General features: G+C 43.2%; 1 protein-coding gene across 1 annotated transcript in view; it reads left to right on the top strand.

Moving 5' to 3' along the window:
• The window catches only part of SYCP1 (synaptonemal complex protein 1), a 360,929-nt gene extending 341,356 nt beyond the window's left edge, over positions 1-19,573 (top strand). The window contains exon 25 of the mRNA XM_073615691.1: positions 17,206-19,573. Within this exon, the coding sequence (XP_073471792.1) occupies positions 17,206-17,331 (126 nt within the window). The 3' untranslated portion in view covers positions 17,332-19,573. The remainder of the gene's footprint in view (positions 1-17,205) is intronic.
• Positions 19,574-19,775: the final 202 nt, after the last annotated feature.

Raw genomic sequence — 19,775 nt, 5'->3', positions numbered from 1 at the left:
GTGGGCAGGCTTTGGGTCCTCCCATTCCGGCCAGATCTGCTCACACAGGGTCCGATTTGCCATCCTGCTTTACGAAGTCTAAATTTGACGGCTTGGCTGCTGAAACCCACATTTTACAAGACCGTGGGCTCTCGGAGTCAGTCCTTTCCACTCTGGTAAATGCCAGAAAGCCGGCCTCCAGGCTTATTTACTACAAAATCTGGAAGGCATATGTTTCCTCGTGTGAACCCAGGGGATGGCATCCTAGAAGGTATATGATTAGCAGAATCTTGACCTTTATTCAGTCAGGCCTAGAAATGAGATTGGCTTTGAGCACTATCAAAGTCCAAATTTCGGCTTTGTCTGTATTTTTTCAGAAGCCAATTGCTTCACATTCCCTTGTCCGGGCCTTTATTCAGGGGGCACTGCGGTTGAATCCGCCAGTCAAACCTCCAGTATGCCCATGGGATTTGAATTTGGTGTTGTCGGCTTTACAGGGATACCCCTTTGATCCACTGCACCTGGTTCCTTTAGCGCTTTTGACTAAAAAATTAGTCTTCTTGATAGCCATATCCTCTGCTAGGAGAGTATCAGAATTGGCAGCTTTTTCTTGTAAAGAGCCATATTTAATTATTCACAAGGACAGGATTGTTATGCGTCCTAATAGTCTTCTTACCTAAGGTGGTTTCAGGATTCCATTTGAATCAAGATGTAATCCTACCATCCTTTTTTCCTGATCTGCAGTCCGCGGAGGAAGAATCTTTGCACACTCTTGATGTGGTTAGAGCAGTCAGTGTCTATCTGCAGGCAACGGCTCGGATACGGAAAACTGATTGTTTGTTTATTCTACCAGATGGCCATAAGAAAGGGCCAAGCAGCGTCGAAATCCACTCTTTCTAGATGGTTTAGACAGGTTATTTTTCAGGCTTATGATATAAAGAGGAAGACTCCTCCTTTTCATGTGAAAGCGCACTCAACTAGGGCTGTTAGTGCTTCTTGGGCAGTGCATCACCAGGCCTCCATGGCTCAGATCTGTAAGGCTGCGACTTGGTCTTCAGTCCATACATTCACCAGTTTCTATCAGGTGGATGTAAAGGGGCAAGAGGATACCGCCTTCGGGCGCAGAGTACTGCAGGCTGCAGTTTAGTTCCTCTGGTCCGTTTGCGGTCTATATTTTCTGATCTGTGTCTCCCTCCCCTCAAATGAGCATTGCTTTGGGACATCCCACTATGTAATGAATACTCTGTGTATGATCAAGAAAATAGGATTTTTAAATACAGCTTACCTGTAAAATCCTTTTCTTGAGAGTACATCACGGGACACAGAGCTCCCGTCCGTCTATGGGTTTTACGTGGTTACCTATTGCTTTTCTACAAAACTGAGGTCCTCCCCGTATGAGAGGGGTTATATAGGGGATGAATTCTCCTTAATTGGGGTTAACCAGTGTCCAATCCCCGATGATGCCTATCTAACCCACTGTGTAATGAATACTCTGTGTCCCGTGATGTACTCTCAAGAAAAGGATTTTACAGGTAAGCTGTATTTAAAAATCCTAATATATATATCCGTGCTTCAACGGATCTCAGGAAGGGCGTAAGCATACTAGCCCGAAACGTAATCCATTCATATCTGAATCTACTCATATCTGAAACTGTGTAGGCAATTGTTGCCTTTGATATTGCTTGGAATAATTATGCTTGCTTTGTAAATCTCTCCTGAAGATATTGTGAAATAAAGCAAAGAAGTTTAAGTGCAGCAACCTCTTGGACTTTTCTTCTATATACAAGGTCGGTGGGAAGACCTGATTGCTGGCACTAAACTGTAAGCAGAGTGCGGTTCTCCTCTACAAGTGAATATATATATATATATATATATATATATATATATATATATATATATATATATATATATATATATACAGTATCTCACATTAGTGAGTACACCCCTCACATAATATTTATTATATAAATATTACATAAATCTTTTATTATATCTTTTTATGTGACAACACTGTATTGTAAAGAGTGTAAGGTAATGAGTGTATAGCTTGTATAACAGTGTAATTTTGCTGTCCCCTCAAACACAGCCATTAATGTCTAAACTGCTGGCAACAAAAGTAAGTACACCCCTAAGTGGAAATGTACAAATTTGGCCCAAATAGCCATTTCCTTCCCCGGTGTCATGTGACTTGTAATGCCCCGTACACACGATCGGCCTTTCCACCAACAAAACCGTGGATTTTTGTTCGAAGGTTGTTGACTCAAACTTGTCTTGCATACACACGGTCACACAAATGTTGCCCAACAATTACGAACATGGGAACGCGGTGACGTACAAGACGTACGATGAGCCAAGAAAAAGGAAGTTCAATAGCCAGTGCGGCTCCTTCTGCTTGATTCAGAGCATGCATGAACTTTTGTGCAATGGACTTGTGCACACACGATCGGACTTTCCGACAACAAGTTTTGTTGGCGGAAAATTTGAGAACCTGCTAAACATTTGTTGGCGGACTTTCCGACAACAAGCTCACATCCAACATTTCCTGTCGGAAAATCCGACCGTGTGTACGCGGCATTAGTGTTACAAGGTCTCAGATGTGAATGGGGAGCAGGTGTGTTAAATTTGATGTCACTGGAAGTTCAACATGGCACCTCATGGCAAAGAACTCTCTGAGGATCTGAAAAAACGAATTGTTGCTCTACATAAAGATGACCTAGTCCAGTGGTTCTCAACTCCTGTCCTCAGGACCCACCAACACGCCAGGTTTGCAAGATAACCAAAATACATCATAGGTGATATAATTTGCTGCTCAGTGATTGCAGTATTCTGGTCTGCCTCTTCCCAAGGCAATACTTAAAATCTGGCCTGTTCGTGGGTCCTGAGAAGATTGCCAAAACCCTGAAACTGAGCTTCAGCACGGTGGCCAAGACCATACAGCGGTTTTACAGGACAGGTTCCACTCAGAACAGGCCTCGCCATGGTCGACCAAAGAAGTTGCACATATTCAGCTTTATATCCAGAGGGTGTCTTTGGGAAATAGAAGTATGAGTGCTGCCAGCATTGCTGCAGAGGTTGAAGGGGTGGGGGGTCAGCCTGTCAGTGCTCAGACCATACACCGCACACTGCATCAAATTGGGCTGCATGGCTGTCGTCCCAGAAGGAAGCCTCTTCTAAAAATGATGCACAAGAAAGCCCACAAACAGTTTGCTGAAGTCAAGCAAACTAAGGACATTGTGACGGTATGCGAGGTGATATAGTGCAGTGTTTCTCAACTCCAGTCCTCAAGGCGCCCCAACAGGTCATGTTTTCAGGATTTCCCTTAGATGAAATGGCTGTGGTAACTACTAAGGCAGTAAAACTGATCAAATCACCTGCGCAAAATAATGGAAAGCCTAAAAACATGACCTGTTGGGGCGCCTTGAGGACTGGAGTTGAGAAACACTGATATAGTGGATAAGCACTATATTTCACCTTGCATTCGTTCTGTTGTAAGCGATTGAATCGTAATCCGGCCCGGGTTTTTTCAGCCTCTGTGGCAGGCTAGGTTCAGGTCCGGATGTTCCGGTCCACTTGAGCCCACACTTAGCTTGACTTTAAATGGCCAGGAAGAGAGCCCAACAGAGCTCTCTGGTTTTGAGACTCAGGAAGGAACCTGAGTGAGAGGAGCCCTGGGTGTTGGACTAAAAAGGTTTGCTTTTCCGCATGTTTTGTGGGTGACGGGGACCAGCCCCACACTGTATAGAGAGGAGACTATTTGTTTAGTTAGCGCCGGACGGCAAGTATTTAATTTATTGTTTGTCTGTTTTATTTTGCAAACTTCCTGCAAATAAACCTGGCATCCTCCAGATTTTGGAAAAAGTGCCCGTTTGCTGACTGTCAAAAGGTGATCCCCACAAGCTAATTCCCCACACATGGTGGATTCAGTGGGCAATTTCTGAAGATGGAGGAAATGATAAAGGCCCTGCTACAGGCCAACCGCCAAGTCGCAGAGGCCGCTACAGCACAACAGGCGACTCAGCAGGAAATGAACTGGCAGTTTGCAGAGGCTCTTGTGGAACTAAGGAAGGGGTCCTCACCGCCTGTGCCAGTGGAACCAAAGATGGTACGTGCCTCCTACCACCTACAGAAAATGATGCCTGCCGATGATGTTGAGGCATACCTTGCGACTTTTGAGAGAGTTGCTGTCCGCGAAGGATGGCCCAAGGAACAGTGGGTGGGTCTGTTGGCCCCATTTCTGTCAGGAGAACCTCAAAAAGCCTATTTTGATCTGGAACCAGACAAGGCCAATGATTTTGAGACGCTGGAGACAGAGATACTCGCACGCTTGGGTGTCGCTATGGCGGTCCGGGCCCAGCGCGTGCATCAATGGACCTACTCTAGCAATCAGCCAGCCCGTTCTCAAATGTTCGATCTGATCCACCTCACCAGGAAGTGGTTGCAGCCGGATACCTTAACAGGCCCTCAGATCATGGAGCATGTGGTAATGGACTCATACCTGCGTGCGCTCCCTGCTGCTCTGAGGAAGTGGGTCGGACAAGAGGATCCCAAAACTGCAACCCAGTTGGTGGGCCTAGTAGAGAGGTACATCGCTACTGAGGACTTGGTGAACCTGTCTACGCCCCACTTCGGTGTGTCTAGGGGTACAAGATCGCCTGGACGTTCTGGTAAGACTGTTCCGGGGTTCAAGAGCATGGGGAAGTTTGATAAGACTGTTGTTACAGCTGATGAGACTGTGGGTCCTAGACCTGGAGACTGGCCAAAAAGCCAGGAAGGTCTTCGGGACCATTAAGAGGACTAGGGGAGAGAGCACATATGGTGTTTTCGTTGCCATGCATTAGGGCATATTGCTGCAGACTGTCCTATAGATGATGAATCTTTGCAATGCGATTATGCTTATATGAAAAGACGCATGTTATTTCAGTGGATGGAAAGCCACTCACAGCCTTGTTAGACTCTGGTAGTGTGGTGACCCTAGTCAGAAATGATTGTGTGAACCCCACAAATCTACACCCCAGTACTATTGGGGTAATTTGCATCCATGGGGACACTCGGGACTACCAGACAGCGGTGGTTGAGATTGATACCCTCTGGGGCACTGTAACCCATTCAGCGGGGGTGGTACCTTCACTGCTTCATGAAGCTTTAGTGGGGAGAGATTTTCCCCATTTTTGGAAGTTATGGGAGAGCAAAGGGAGGCTGGTAGATAGAGCTCCCCCTGCTGGGGAAGCACGGGAACTCTCACCGGACCCTTTTTGCCAAAAGGAGAGGGGTGCTGTTGGTGGGATCGAGGAAATTAGAGATCCCCTTCTTTTCTCTGTCATGGCTGGGGAGCTGGAGGACCTGGAAGCTAGCTCCAAGCCTAAGGGTAATGAACAGGAGAACACCGCTGACCTTGACAATGAGAGTAGCCAGAATGTGGTACCCGACTTAGAGGTCAGGAGAGAGGATTTTTGTGTTGAGCAACTGCGAGATGCCACCCTCGTGAGAGCCAGGGAAAACGTTAAGATGTTGGATGGGGAACCCATAGATCCCAACTGGGGAGTGTCTTTCCCCTACATGGCCATTAAAAACAATTTATTGTAGCAAGTGGTAAAACGTGGAGAGGACGAGATAGAACAGCTACTGGTTCCCAAACCCTTCCACAGGGTGGTGCTAGACCTGGCCCATGGTCATGTAATGGGGGGACATCTCTGTATTGGAAAAACCAGGGAGAGAATCGCCCAGAGATTGTTCTGGCCTGGGGTGTATGCAGATGTCAAGGAGTATGGCGAATCGTGCCCCGAGTGCCAAATGTCGGCGCCGTCACCCCATTTTCGCAGCCCCCTTGTCCCTCTGCCAATAATCAAGGTCCCCTTTGAGAGGATTGGCATGGACCTTGTGGTGCCACACGCTATCCTGAGGCCATACCCTTGCGCAACACCTCTGCCAAGGCTATCGCCAAGGAGTTGGTCCAGGTGTTTAGTAGAGTGGGGATCCCTAAAGAGATCTTAACTGATCAGGGTACCCCATTTATGTGAACAAGAGAAAAAAGAAGAAAAAACGCGCAACGAAAATTAGTAAATGATATTAACCTTCTATGCTGCAGAATCCTATATGTGACACAAACACACAAATTTGAATGGGAAAAGAAGTTGACTCGCGCTAAAACAAAAAACTAACACATGTATGGTTGCAAAGGTGCAAAGGTAAACCTTATGTGAACATATAATATAATGTGACAACACCAAATTAGGTTGATGAATGAAAACAACCTCCCCTTAAGTAAAAGATGAAAAAATGGATTATAAAAATTATATATAAAAAAAGTCCATGTACAAAAATTATATATAAAAGTCCATATACAAGAAGCCCCAAAAAAAGTGCAGTAATGTGCAAAAAAAAAAAAAAAATTAATTGAATGAAATCCCAGATGTGTGGGTCCACCACCATAGATGAAATGCCTGGCCGCTTACCGGAACCCCATGACCCCCCGTTACAGAGGGTCTAACTGGGCATTGTAGTCTTGTTGCTTCGGGCAACCCAGGAATCAGGATGGAACCGGAATGAAACCTCAGAAGCAAGACTGTTACAAGAGAAAAAAATAAGAGTATCCACTGTTGTTATATGGAGGCGATCGGATCTTCTCCCTAGTGTGACATGGAGACAAGATTAGCGGTAAGCGGCCAGGCATTTCATCTATGGTGGTGGACCCACACATCTGGGATTTCATTCAATTAATTTTTTTTTTTTTTTGCACATTACTGCACTTTTTTGGGGGCTTCTTGTATATGGACTTTTATATATAATTTTTGTACATGGACTTTTTTTATATATAATTTTTATAATCCATTTTTTCATCTTTTACTTAAGGGGAGGTTGTTTTCATTCATCAACCTAATTTGGTGTTGTCACATTATATTATATGTTCACATAAGGTTTACCTTTGCACCTTTGCAACCATACATGTGTTAGTTTTTTGTTTTAGCGCGAGTCAACTTCCTTACCCCATTTATGTCCAAAGTTACCAAGGAACTGTGTAGATTATACAAAATCTCCCATCTCCGTACCTCTGTCTACCACCCCCATACAGATGGTCTAGTCAAAAGTTTTAATAAAACTTTGAAAAGTATGCTAAAAAGGTGGTCGACAAAGATGGGAGAAATTGGGATTTTTTGCTACCATATCTCATGTTTGCCATACATAGGGTTCCACAGGCTATTCCCCCTTTGAGCTTTTGTATGGTAGACATCCCAGGGGGCTGCTAAATGTCACCAAATAAACGTGGGAAGGAGAGGCCACCCCATATAGAAGCATCATAGAGCATGTATCCATGATGCAGGATCGAATCGCAGCTGTCCTGCCCCTGGTGCGAGAACATATGGAGCGAGCCCAGGAGGCCCAGAGGAGGGTCTATGATCAGAGTGCCAAGGTCTGTACTTTCAGCCCCGGGGACAGAATGTTGGTACTGGTTCCCACGGTGGAAAGTAAGTTCCTAGCCAAGTGGCAGGGTCCTTTTGAGGTTGTCGAAAGGGTGGGGGAGGTAAACTACAAAGTCTACCAGCCAGGTAAAAGGAAACCACACCAAATCTATCATGTGAATCTCTTAAAGCCCTGGAAGGACAGAGAGACTTTACTGGCCGCTTCCCCGCCTCCAACAGACCGGGTACCGGTGACACCTGACGTTCCCATAACGGATTCCCTGTACGTGGCACAACAATGTGCGTTTGTGCAAAAACATAGAGACTTTTTCTCCCCCTTACCCGAACTGACCAAGGTAATCCAATATGACATAGTGACGGAACCAGGGGTTCGGGTAAATGTAAAGCCATATAGAATCCCAGAGGCCAGGCGAGAGGCAGTCGCAGAAGAAATTAAAAATATGTTAGAGCTGGACGTGATAGAAGAGTCCCACAGTGAGTGGTCGAGCCCCATAGTCCTGGTTCCAAAACCTGATGGCACTATCAGGTTTTGTAATGACTTTAGGAAACTCAACAGTGTCTCCAAGTTCGATGCATACTGATGCCCCGGGTTGATGAACTCGTGGACAGGTTGGGACAGGCTCGATACATAACAACCCTAGATGTAACAAAAGGCTATTGGCAAATACTGCTAACTGAATCGGCCAAGGAGAAGAAAAAATTCAGGTGTGCAACACCCCCTCATGAATCCCCACTCACCAGATCAGAACGACCCCCAGCTTTGGCGTGCATTCCACGGGACCGGAAGTGACATCAGTGATACAGGAAATTGATGACGCCCTGTGGGAGGGCGAAACGTTGACGCTATTTCCTGTATCACTGACGTCACTTTCGGTCCCATGGACCACACACGTTTTTACACCCACAGCTCCATTTTGAGGCTTGTTTTATCTTACTTGTTGTAAGTACCCACTCCTTTTTACAATAAAACTTTTTAATGGTACTTCACTATCAGTTCCCTTCTGTTTTTACTTCTGGGTACCTGTTTCTGGCTGAGAAACTCCATAAAGGAATTCTGGACCTGAAGACTTATCTCCATATCCGCCATCCCAGGATTTCTTTACCAAGCTTTAAATGACCCACCAGACTGAAAAGCTGGGGGTCGTTCTGATCTGGTGAGTGGGGATACATAAGGGGGTGTTGCACACCTGAATTTTTCTGAAGCACCTTACATTACCTTCACTTTGGATTGGAGCACCTTTAGTCACTTTATTTGGACTTTATTTTCACTTATTGTATTTGGACTTTGTTTCCTTTTTGGTCAACATATTTTCACTTATTGTGTTTGCGAGCGCTATATTTATATCTATATGTTTTTCAAATGATTAGCACTTTGTGTATAGCAGCTGCATTTTGAATTTTATTTCTTTGTTGTTTGATACACCATTAGCGCAAGCGTATATATTTTCACAAGGAGAAGACTGCCTTTTCCACTCCTGAGGGCTCGTTTCAGTACAAGCGGATGCCTTTTGGTCTGCACGGGGCCCCTGCATCGTTCCAGCGAATGATGGACAAGACTTTGAGACCACATCGCCCATATGCGGCTGCTTATTTGGACGATGTGGTCGTCCACAGCCCAAATTGGGAATCGCACCTGCCCCGCGTAGCAGTGGTTGATTCCCTTAGGGAAGCAGGTCTCACGGCCAACCCAAAAAAATGTGCCATAGGCCTGGAGGAAGCCAAGTACCTTGGGTACGTTATTGGCCAGGGACTTGTCAAGCCTCAGACCAGTAAGATTGAGGCAATTCAAAAGTGGCCCCAACCAGTAAACAAGAAACAAGTTGGGGCCTTCCTAGGCATTACGGGGTATTACCGATGGTTTATACCCAACTTTGCCACCATTGCTGTCCCTCTGACCGACCTGACGAAGGGTAGAGGGTCGGTCATGGTCAAATGGAATCCTGAAGCCGAGGAGGCTTTTCAGAAATTAAAACGGGCCATTTGGGGGCGGGGCCTGGCAAGCAATGGAGTGAGACGTAGGTAGAGAGAGCTCCCTGCACATAAACTCCTGTATGAGATCCTGCGGAACATTATACCGATATAAAACATCCCACGGACACCCCTTCTATCCCGGGATCGCTGCGGACCATGTCTCACTGCAACAGCGGACAAACGGAACACTGCAACAGCGGACAAACTCGCCCAATATAGCCGCCTGGAGAAAAACATGCAGCAGGAAGATGGCGCCAACACGTGTGCGGGCCCTGAGCCTCAGAATACTAACACGACCAAGGTACTGGACGCTATAGCCGCTTTACAAGGTACCCTGACTGCAAAGATAGACGAAGTTAAAATTGACATATCCCTCATAAGACAGGATTTTTCAAAATTGAAGGACAGGGTCACAGAGGCAAAAACTAGAATTAGCAATGCGGAGGATGCCTTGCACCCCATGAGGCATACCACTGAGGAGATACAAAGGCAGTTACAGCAACTCCATGCCCACCAGGATGACATGGAGAACCGCCTCAGATGCTGTAATCTCCGCTTCATAGGACTGCCAGAAAAAGAAGAAGGCGCTGACCCAACTACTTATTTAGAATCACTTCTGCTTAAAACATATGGCCGGGAGGCCTTCTCGATAATGTTTGCGGTGGAGAGGGCGCACCGCATTCTAGCGCGGCCCCACCACCCGGAGCGCCTCCCCGCACATTCATCGCCAAATTTTTAAACTTCCGTGACAGGGACAAAATCCTCAAACTCACCCGGGAGAGAGGAAATATCCAAATTGGAAACAGCCAGATTGCAGTATTTCCGGATTTTTCCGGCGAGGTGCAAAAGAAGAGAGCACAGTACCAGGAAGTGAAGCACTGTCTGAGGACCCTTCACCTCAAGTATGCGATGTTATTTCCTGCTAGACTGCGGGTGGAAGAAGACGGAAAAGCACAGTTTTTCGATGATCCGGCGGCAGCTTGGCTGGATCGAAGAGACAGACCTCTTTATTCAGCTCACGAATACATTTCTACAGTGAGTAATCATTGATATTGAACAACATCCTGCAGCAATCATACAGTTGTAATCTCTCAGTGGGGAACCAGAATCCTATATGGGGATATTAAGAACGGGGATTTACAAAACCATGCTTCTGGAAAGTGAAGAGGAAAAGGATAAGAGAAATATCTCCTATATAACTACTTCATGGAACACGCAGGAAGTTAAATAAAGTTGCACAGGTTACAGTTCGCGCCTTTACCACTAGAGATGAAGGGGACTTATCACAGTTGTTTGCGATACAGGATTATTGGAAGTCTGGGATAAACTGTACCGCAACATCCCGGCATATGGGGAACACTTTGACCACCTACATGGAAAAGAAGTGCAGAAAGAACTCAAAGACTGCAATGTGTGGAAGTTCTGAATATAATCGCTCCACAATTGACAGGGGAACAGTCGCCCCCTTAGCAAAGTTAGTTCAGCATGCAGCAAAAACACAGTTACTGCTATTAAGATTTGTGCCTCCAGCGGAATGTAACCGCTGGATGATATGCTATATGCTGACAGTTTGGGTTTATATGCTCACATCAAGTTGGGGAGATGTGCAGCTGGGAGTAGTTAAACGGATAAGTTTTATTTTTCTTTATCTTGGGAATATAAGTACTGATGTGATCTTATTACAGCTAGATAGGCAATATGTATGTACCATCAAGTTATGTAACAGCAGAATGATACTGAGGAAAAGGCAGATACTACGGTTTTATAATCTTGCAATCACAATGGATAGTAACTATACCAACTATAGCCAGAGAGCAACATGGCCAATGTTAAATTTCTGACGTGGAACGTACGCGGTCTGCGGAATAAAGTAAAGCGCACCGCAGCATTAGCATTTATAAAATCGCAAAAAGCCGATATTATAGTTTTAACAGAAACACACATTACAGGCCAGTTGCAAGTGGCTTTAAAAAAACCATGGATAGGATGGCTATACCACAGCACGCATACCAATCAATCAAGGGGGGTATCAATTATGATCGCCAAAAGAGTGCCCTTTGAGCTAATCACACTGGAATCAGATCGATTAGGAAGATATATATTCTTACATGCTACCATAGGAGGCAACTCCCTATTGATATTGGCATGTTACATCCCCCCCCCCCTTTTTCAATTGAAGTGGTGTTGAAGGGATTGGCATTCATGGCTCAGAACCCGTCAGTTCCCGCAGTTTGGATGGGTGATTTTAACCAAACCATGAGTCCAATCCTGGACAGACCAGGCCTGGGGGATACATCCAGGGCTATACCTCATCAAACCAGACTCTGTAGACTATTTACAGAATTTGCCCTCACAGACGTATGGAGATGGCAAAACCTGACCCAAAAAGCATATACATGCCACTCGGTAGGCAGTGATACGATGTCCAGAATTGATTTTATTTTGGTCTCTAATTCACTATTGCCCAAAATTACAGGTTCGGGTATGGCTCCAAGAGCTCTATCAGATCACTCACCCTGTTGGATAACAGCATCTCTATTAAAAGAGATGCCCACATCTACTTGGAGGCTGAATCCATTCTGGTTGTCGGTCATGCCTGATCTTGAGAACATAGGGCAAGAACTGCGATACATCCTAAACAATTTAAGCACTACAGAGTCAGATACCGCAGTCTGGGATAACTTTAAAAACCAAGCTAGTAGACTATTGTCATCAAGAATAAACAGATTTAAAAGTTCCTCTAAACTGCTTCTACAGGTAACCACCGATAAATTGCAGGAATTGAAGCAGGTATACACACAAGACCCAAGTACTGACAACCTACATAAAGTACAAATGCAATCTAGAGTAGTAACCCAAATACATATAGAGAAAGCTAAGCAACAGTTATTTTTTAAAAAACAAAGAATCTTTGAACACGGTGAGCAAGCAGGAAGACTACTGGCATATTTAGTCCACTTAAATGATAAACCCCCAGTGGTGGTGACCCTAGTTACCCAACAGGGAGACCCGATGACCGACCCACACCAAGTAGCAGACAGCTTCCTAAACTTTTATAGGAATCTATACAAAACTCAGAGTACACACTCCACGCAAGAAATTAAAAACCATCTACACAGTATTCAGTTTCCAAGACTCACCACAGAACAGGTTAAGTTATTGGACGCCCCCATTAGCCAAGAGGACATATCTGAAGCACTGTCCCAGCTAGCTAAATCTAAGGCCCCTGGTCTGGACGGCCTGCCACTTGAATTTTACACTACCTTCTCTGATATTCTAATCCCGAAATTGCAAAAATTATATCAACTAATATTTAAACAAAACACTCCCCCCCATCAATGCAAGAAGCACAGATAATAGTCCTACCCAAACCAGGAAAAGACCCTAGATATCCCGAGTCATACCGTCCAATCTCACTACTTCAAGTAGATATAAAAATACTGGCCAAAATTCTAGCATCCCGCCTAAACAAAGTTATACTATCATTAATTCACCCTGATCAGACAGGCTTTATGCCCGGTAAGAATATGGCCATGAATATAAGAAGACTTTTTTTAAATCTCCAAGCACAGCACGACAATCAAGGTACCAGAGTAGTGGTGGCCCTAGACACAGCAAAGGCCTTTGATTCAGTGGAATGGTCCTTTCTATGGGAGTGCGTAAGTGAATATGGATTTGGTCCAAATTTTATACAGTGGGTACAAATACTCTACCAATCACCAAAAGCAAGAGTCCTCGTTAATGGATGGCTGTCAGGGCAATTTCCTCTTGAAAGAGGCACGCGCCAGGGATGTCCCCTTTCCCCACTGCTATATGCCCTGGCAGCCGAGCCTTTGGCCATAGCCATAAGAGCTGACACTAACATAATTGGTCTAAGAATAGGTAACTATACAGAAAATATCGGACTATACGCAGATGACACGATACTTTACCTAGCTGATCAAGGCCCGTCGCTACAAGCGGCCCTGGACACTATAGATAAAATGGGGAAATTTTCAGGCCTACGTATAAACTGGGAAAAATCCCAGATATTCCCCATAGACCAGTTTCCCCCAAACAATATATATCCAGAACTACCATTAGTCAGGGTAAACACAATTAAATATCTGGGGGTACTAGTTACAAGGGACTTACGCGAATACACAACCAACAATATAGAACCGTTGTTTGCCATGATTAAAACTAAAACGCAAGCCTGGTCCAAATTACCACTGGGAGTAATGGGTAGAATAAATATCATAAAAATGATTATCTTGCCCAAGATCCTGTACATGGTATGGCACGCTCCACTATATATACCTATTGGGATATTTAAAAAATGGAATCTATACTGAACACCTTTGTTTGGGGACATCAAAGACATAAGGTAGCTTGGCATATCCTTAAAAACCCTACAGACATGGGGGGAGCATCTCTACCAGATCTGCAGGAATACTATATAGCGGCACAGCTGTCACACATGCATCACTATCACAATAATGAAAAACAGCGGTATAGCACACTAATATCTTGCAGCCCAGGCAGCCCCTTAACTACCCCACTTCAACTTATAATAAGAGGAGGTCAGTTTAATAGGAAAGGCCCACAATTCAACGACGGGTACTCTATCATCACCAAAAAATATGGGGAATAGCCCAGAAAAAGCTTAGAATAGGACACATTCACTCTCACACTCCTCTATGGGCCAACAACCAGTTAGCAGAGCTTAAAAAAATACCAGACCCTACCTTATGGGCTAACTATAGAATTATCTACCTCCACCAAGTAATGATAAACTCTAGGCCTAAAGCCTTTCATACTCTTAAGGATGAATACTCAATCCCGCAACAACTATTATTCAAGTATTTACAACTCCGGCATGCCCTGCGCTCTCAATTTAGAAGTGAAAGTTGTAACCTGGAATACCCCCAAATCTTAGATATAATAATGGGAACCGAATCGCAAAAATTTAAATCCAAACTGTATTACTCGATCAGGATACCCAGAATCCAAGAAGTGATACAAAAAGCCAAAATAAGGTGGGAAAGTGATATAGGAGCAGTTAGTGACTCAGATTGGGAGGAAATATTAGAAAATGTAAAAGCAACATCTCCAAAACTGTCTGACAGATTAACGCAGATATATATCATTCATCAAGCATACCTGACACCCAATAAACTAAGGAAATTTCAACCTGCACGCAATATATTGTGTCCTTATTGTTCGGGAGAGGGGGGCAGTTTTTATCACTTAATTTGGGAATGCACTGTCCTCCAAACATTCTGGAGTCAAGTGATTAAGTTTCTACATGACCAAATGGGCTCCCCTGTAGTACTAGACCCAAAGCTTTGTATATTGGGTCTCCTTCCGGATACGGACATTGATAAATACCAAGCCATATTTATATCTGAAGTCCTATTTATGGCCAGAAAAGTAATAGCCAAAGCTTGGATGCAGACCATAACCCCCACCATAACAACCTGGAAGAGAGATGTTAATAATTCCCTCCCATACAAACAACTGATCTACAAACATAGGGGAACCAGCCACAAATACTCAAGGATTTGGGATGGGTGGCTGGGAGACGGGGAAACGTGTATAGGAACGCGTGTAAACAATTTTGTCAATACGTAATAGCTTAAAAAAAAAAAAACCACAATCGTATATTGGGTAACACACTTCTGACCGTAAGTTATTCACCCACTTATTCATAATGGGATTATCTGTGATTTATTATGCCAGCTTCACAAGATGCTACTGTATGTAAACATACCACATGTGATTGTATCTTATGTATCTATATATAGGCCTCAAATCTGATGTATAAATTCTGCCTGATTTCAATAAAGTTTGTTTTCCCAAGTAAAAAAAAACGGGCCATTTGTGTACTACCGGTACTGGTGACCCCAGACTTCACAAAGGGGTTTGTGGTACAGACGGACGCTTCTGAGGTGGGCATAGGTGCTGTTCTATCCCAGAACCGGGATGATAAGGAGCACCCGGTTGTTTACCTGAGCCGAAAACTGAATAAGCATGAAAAAAACGATGCTATTGTCGAAGGAGTGTCTCGCTATTAAATGGGCCTTGGAGTCCCTGAAGTATTACTTGTTGGGTAGGTCATTTAAGCTGGTCACCGACCATGCTCCCCTAAAGTGAATGTGTGACAACAGGGAGAAAAATGCCCGCGTGACAATATGGTTTCTGGCTCTACAGCCCTTTAAGTTTACAGTAGAGCATAGGCTGGGCAAGCTCAAAAACAATGCAAATACCCTCTCCCGCATGCACTGTATGCTTGGGTCAATTGCTCAGCCGCAGGGGCTTGAGCAGAGGGGGAGGATATGTGACGGTATGCGAGGTGATATAGTGGATAATCGCTATATTTCAACTCGCATTCGTTCTGTTGTAAGGGATTGAATCGGAATCCGGCCTGGGTTTTTCCAGCCTCTGGCAGGCTAGGTTCCGGTCCGGATCTTCTGGTCCACTTGAGCCCACACTCAGCTGGACTTTAAATGACCAAGAAGAGAGCACAACAGAGCTCTCTGGTTTTGAGACTCAGGAAGGAACATGATTGAGAAGAGACCTGGGTGTTGGACTAAAAAGGTTTGCTTTTCCGCATGTTTTGTGGGTGACGGGGACCAGCCCCGCACTGTATAGAGAGGAGACTATTTGTTTAGTTAGTGCAGGACGGCAAGGATTTAATTTACTGTTTGTTTTTATTTTGCAAACCTCCTGCAAATAAACCTGGTATCCGCCAGATTTTGAAGAAAGTGCCCGTTTGCTGACTGTCATTCAGAAAAAGGTGATCCCCACAAGCTAATTCCCCACAACATGGATTACTGGAACCATATCCTGTGGTCTGATGAGACCAAGATAAACTTATTTGGTTCAGATAGCGTCAAGCATGTGTGGCGGCAACCAGGTGAGGCGTACAAAGACAAGTGTGTCTTGCCTACATTCACGCATGGTGTTGGGAGTGTCATGGTCTGAGTGCTTCCGAGCACCGGGAACCAAGAATGCCAACATGTACTGTGACATTAAATATATACTTTCTTACGAAAAGGAAGTATTAACAGCGCTTGTTATGAATGCTCATTCATACTTATGATATGTCATGAAGTGCTATGCCTATCCATTGCTCAAAAATATAACTCTTGGTACAAAAGTATAGCTCAATTCAGAAGTTCAAAAAAATAATATCATCACATTATCAAGAGAATCAGACTGAAAGAAAAAATATAAAACAATATTGATCCTTATAAAAGTTCAGCAATGATTTGGGTTCAAAGTAAAACTTTAAATGATTTAAAAGGAAAAAATACCAGGTGCCATAAACCAAACTAGATGTGTAGCGTGTTAAATGTATCCACACACAACATTAAGTGATAAGTCCGGGCCAATAGAAGGAGCAGTCAGCTCCGAGCGCATAGCCTTTCATCACTGCAGCCCTGATTGACAAGATTCCAGCCCTGCCTAGGTCCAATCAGACGCTGGTGACATCACTTCCTGTTCCTCAATAATAATGGTGGCCACACAAAATATTGACACTTTGGACCCAATTTGGACATTTTCACTTAGGGGTGTACTGAATGTTTATGAATTGGATGCAAAATGCAACTATTAAGAAATGCTGCGGAGTGTAACAGAGAGCTGATAGCAATATAACAGAATTGGCTCCTTAGACCTAAAGCCACTCTGCCATTCTGAACATTTTGGGCAATCTATTTACAGCACCATACAGTTCATATAAACTTAGTATAGTAAAAAAAAACATTTACAGTAGGTTTAATATTGTGCATTAATTAATCCATCAAATACAACTTAAAAGTCATTATTTATGTGTTTCCTCATTTTTATGTAGACTCTCACTGAATCATCTATAAGGCCCAGTACTGACCTCAAAGTCTCAACTATGAAAAATATGAGTCAAGCTGACTGGTCTGCTTTTCCCAAAGTAGATCGAAGACGAAAAATGAAAGCTGCTTAAAAAATATTTCATTGAAATCTGCAGAACCTGCCTAGTTTTATTCTTTATGGTTTGAAATTTTAAAGATTGTTGCATTTGTTAATGTTTATACTAGTTTTATTTAGAGACGTTTCTTTGAATGTATGCCTTCATTAAAGAGGCGATATCTAAAATTATTTTTAAGGTTAATTAAAAATGTTTTCATATTTGTGAACCCTTGCCAGGAATGGGAACATTGGTTTTATTTTACCAGCTTCTTGTCCCATATAAAAAACTGAGTACCATTGCTTGACTAACTTAGGTGTTAGGCACACTCTTTATTCTAGCATGCATAATGATTTCCCTATATTTAAAGAAAGTTATTTTTCATGATTGTTTGAAATTCGAATGAATTAGAGTTTTGTTATATCCTTATTCTTCCCGTTTCTATGTTGTTCCTTAAATATCTTTAAAAATTGTGAAAGCACTTGTGCAAGTTATATGTGAAGGCACGCAGGAGCTCCCTTAAACATGCAAACATTGATACAGCTGCTGTCCAAACTAAGGCAAGGAAAGTAAAGCAAATTAATTTAAACCAGTTTTTATCTTTCTGTCACTGGGCAAATGGGGCGAGAAACCTGGTGGGTTACTATGGGCTACTGCTCTACCTCCCTTAAATTTTTGGTTTCCCTATTTAGAATATACCATTGTGGTCATGATTTAACTACTGAAAACAGCCACTGTGGTCATGATTTACTAAAGTGTGATGAGCAGTAATGTAAAAGTGGACCCAATTTACTGAAATGGAAAGCAAATATAAGTGAGCCTGTGTGCACTTCCAACATTTAGTCATGTACAGAAAAAGCATTTTTAAAAATTCTTGTGCACATGATTGGAATTGAATACAGTTTCAAGTAACCTCACTTTTCATTAGTAAATTAGATCCATTGGTAGTTTTATTCTTGACATCACTTTACCGCTAATCACTCCTTTTTAAATTTAGTTGAATGTATTTTCAAAGTTTCACTTTCCTGAAACCAGTCAGGATGGGACTATTTAATACAAAGAGTAATGATGTGCATTAACTCATAGCATTCAGTCACAGATTTGTTTTTATGATACTTTAAACTACCTTTTAATGCTGATAAATGACTGCTGTGATTTTCAAATCACTATTCACATCATTATCTTATCAGTATATTCTGTGTACATGCACATCACATCACAAAGTAACTAGCAAAGACTTTTAATATTTGATCCAAACAGTTATCAATACTTCTCCACATACCCTAGCCAGTAATTGGTCAATTTTTCATTGATTGGCCTTTTTGGCTTGAAACCTGGCCTAAAATTTTTCAAGATACCAACAGTGATGAAGTGTAAGTTCCCTTTTTGGTCTTCAAGTAGATATGAGCCCCCTGGCCCAGGCTGTACATGGAGCCTGCATTTCTGACAAAGTCACATTAACCTCCTCCTCCCAGCACAAAACTCTGCCCGTTATGTAATTTTCAAATGCCAGAACTTCAGTGGGCTGTAGAAGACGTGGATTTATGGACAAGGTAATGGGGTTTGGCTCCAGGACAGGGTAGGGGCTTAAAGCCCAATACAGGACACCTTAATATTTATTTTAGACACCTTAAAACTTGTGTACCTTTGTCCTTCTTGAACTTTGTGTGTCTTCTCCACCACATCAGAGAGGTTTCTTTAACAGACATTGGTTCCAGAGTCTTGTCTTTACCACCTTTGTTTGCTTTGCCATTCACAAAGCACAGCCTGTAATGAAACTTTAATCTGAACTCAAAAAGGCCCCATGTATATCCTGGGCCTGAGATTCCCAGGAGATCTACAGACACAGGTGCCTGCACTTCAGAACTGTAATATTGTAGGCCCTGTCAGGTTTACTTAGGCTCTGTTCACATCTTGGCGTTTTGAATCGCGGATGGAAGAAGCTCTTGTACTTCTTTTGGGCGACAGGCATCCCGCGATTCTGTTTGCGTGATTGTCGCCTGTGGAATCGCGGCAAAATCGTGTCACGTTTGGGGTGGCATTGTAAGTGGCAGGGTCGTCCCAAGATTTGCCACGATTCCGCCTGCGATTCAGAATGCCAGGATGTGAATGGTGCCCTAAGAACTATGGATTGGCCCACTAACAATACCTATAGGTGTATCTAGCCGTTAAATATTTTATTCTTCTTACTTTATTTGGCAGGTCTGTAAGCTTGTATGTTCCATATGACCCTCTAAGTTAGTGTGCAATTAAAACTAATAAATAGATTCCAATTTAAGTGTCTGAGTATAATTTTTTATTAGATGATAAATAACAATTTAAAACTGTGAGTTGCAAACAATCACAAATAAGATCTGCATGTTAAAATATGTTCAGAAGTTAGCAACTTTTTATTTAGTGCACGATAACTTTTCATTCATCATTTGAATACCCATGGAATTATCCAAAATGACCATTAAATTTGTGCCGTTTTTTTTTTA

Source organism: Aquarana catesbeiana, linkage group LG02 (assembly GCF_042186555.1).
Source record: "Aquarana catesbeiana isolate 2022-GZ linkage group LG02, ASM4218655v1, whole genome shotgun sequence".
NCBI classification, from domain to species: domain Eukaryota; kingdom Metazoa; phylum Chordata; class Amphibia; order Anura; family Ranidae; genus Aquarana; species Aquarana catesbeiana.
Note: the sequence above shows the minus strand (reverse complement) of the source record. Positions and strands in the feature narration are given on the sequence as shown.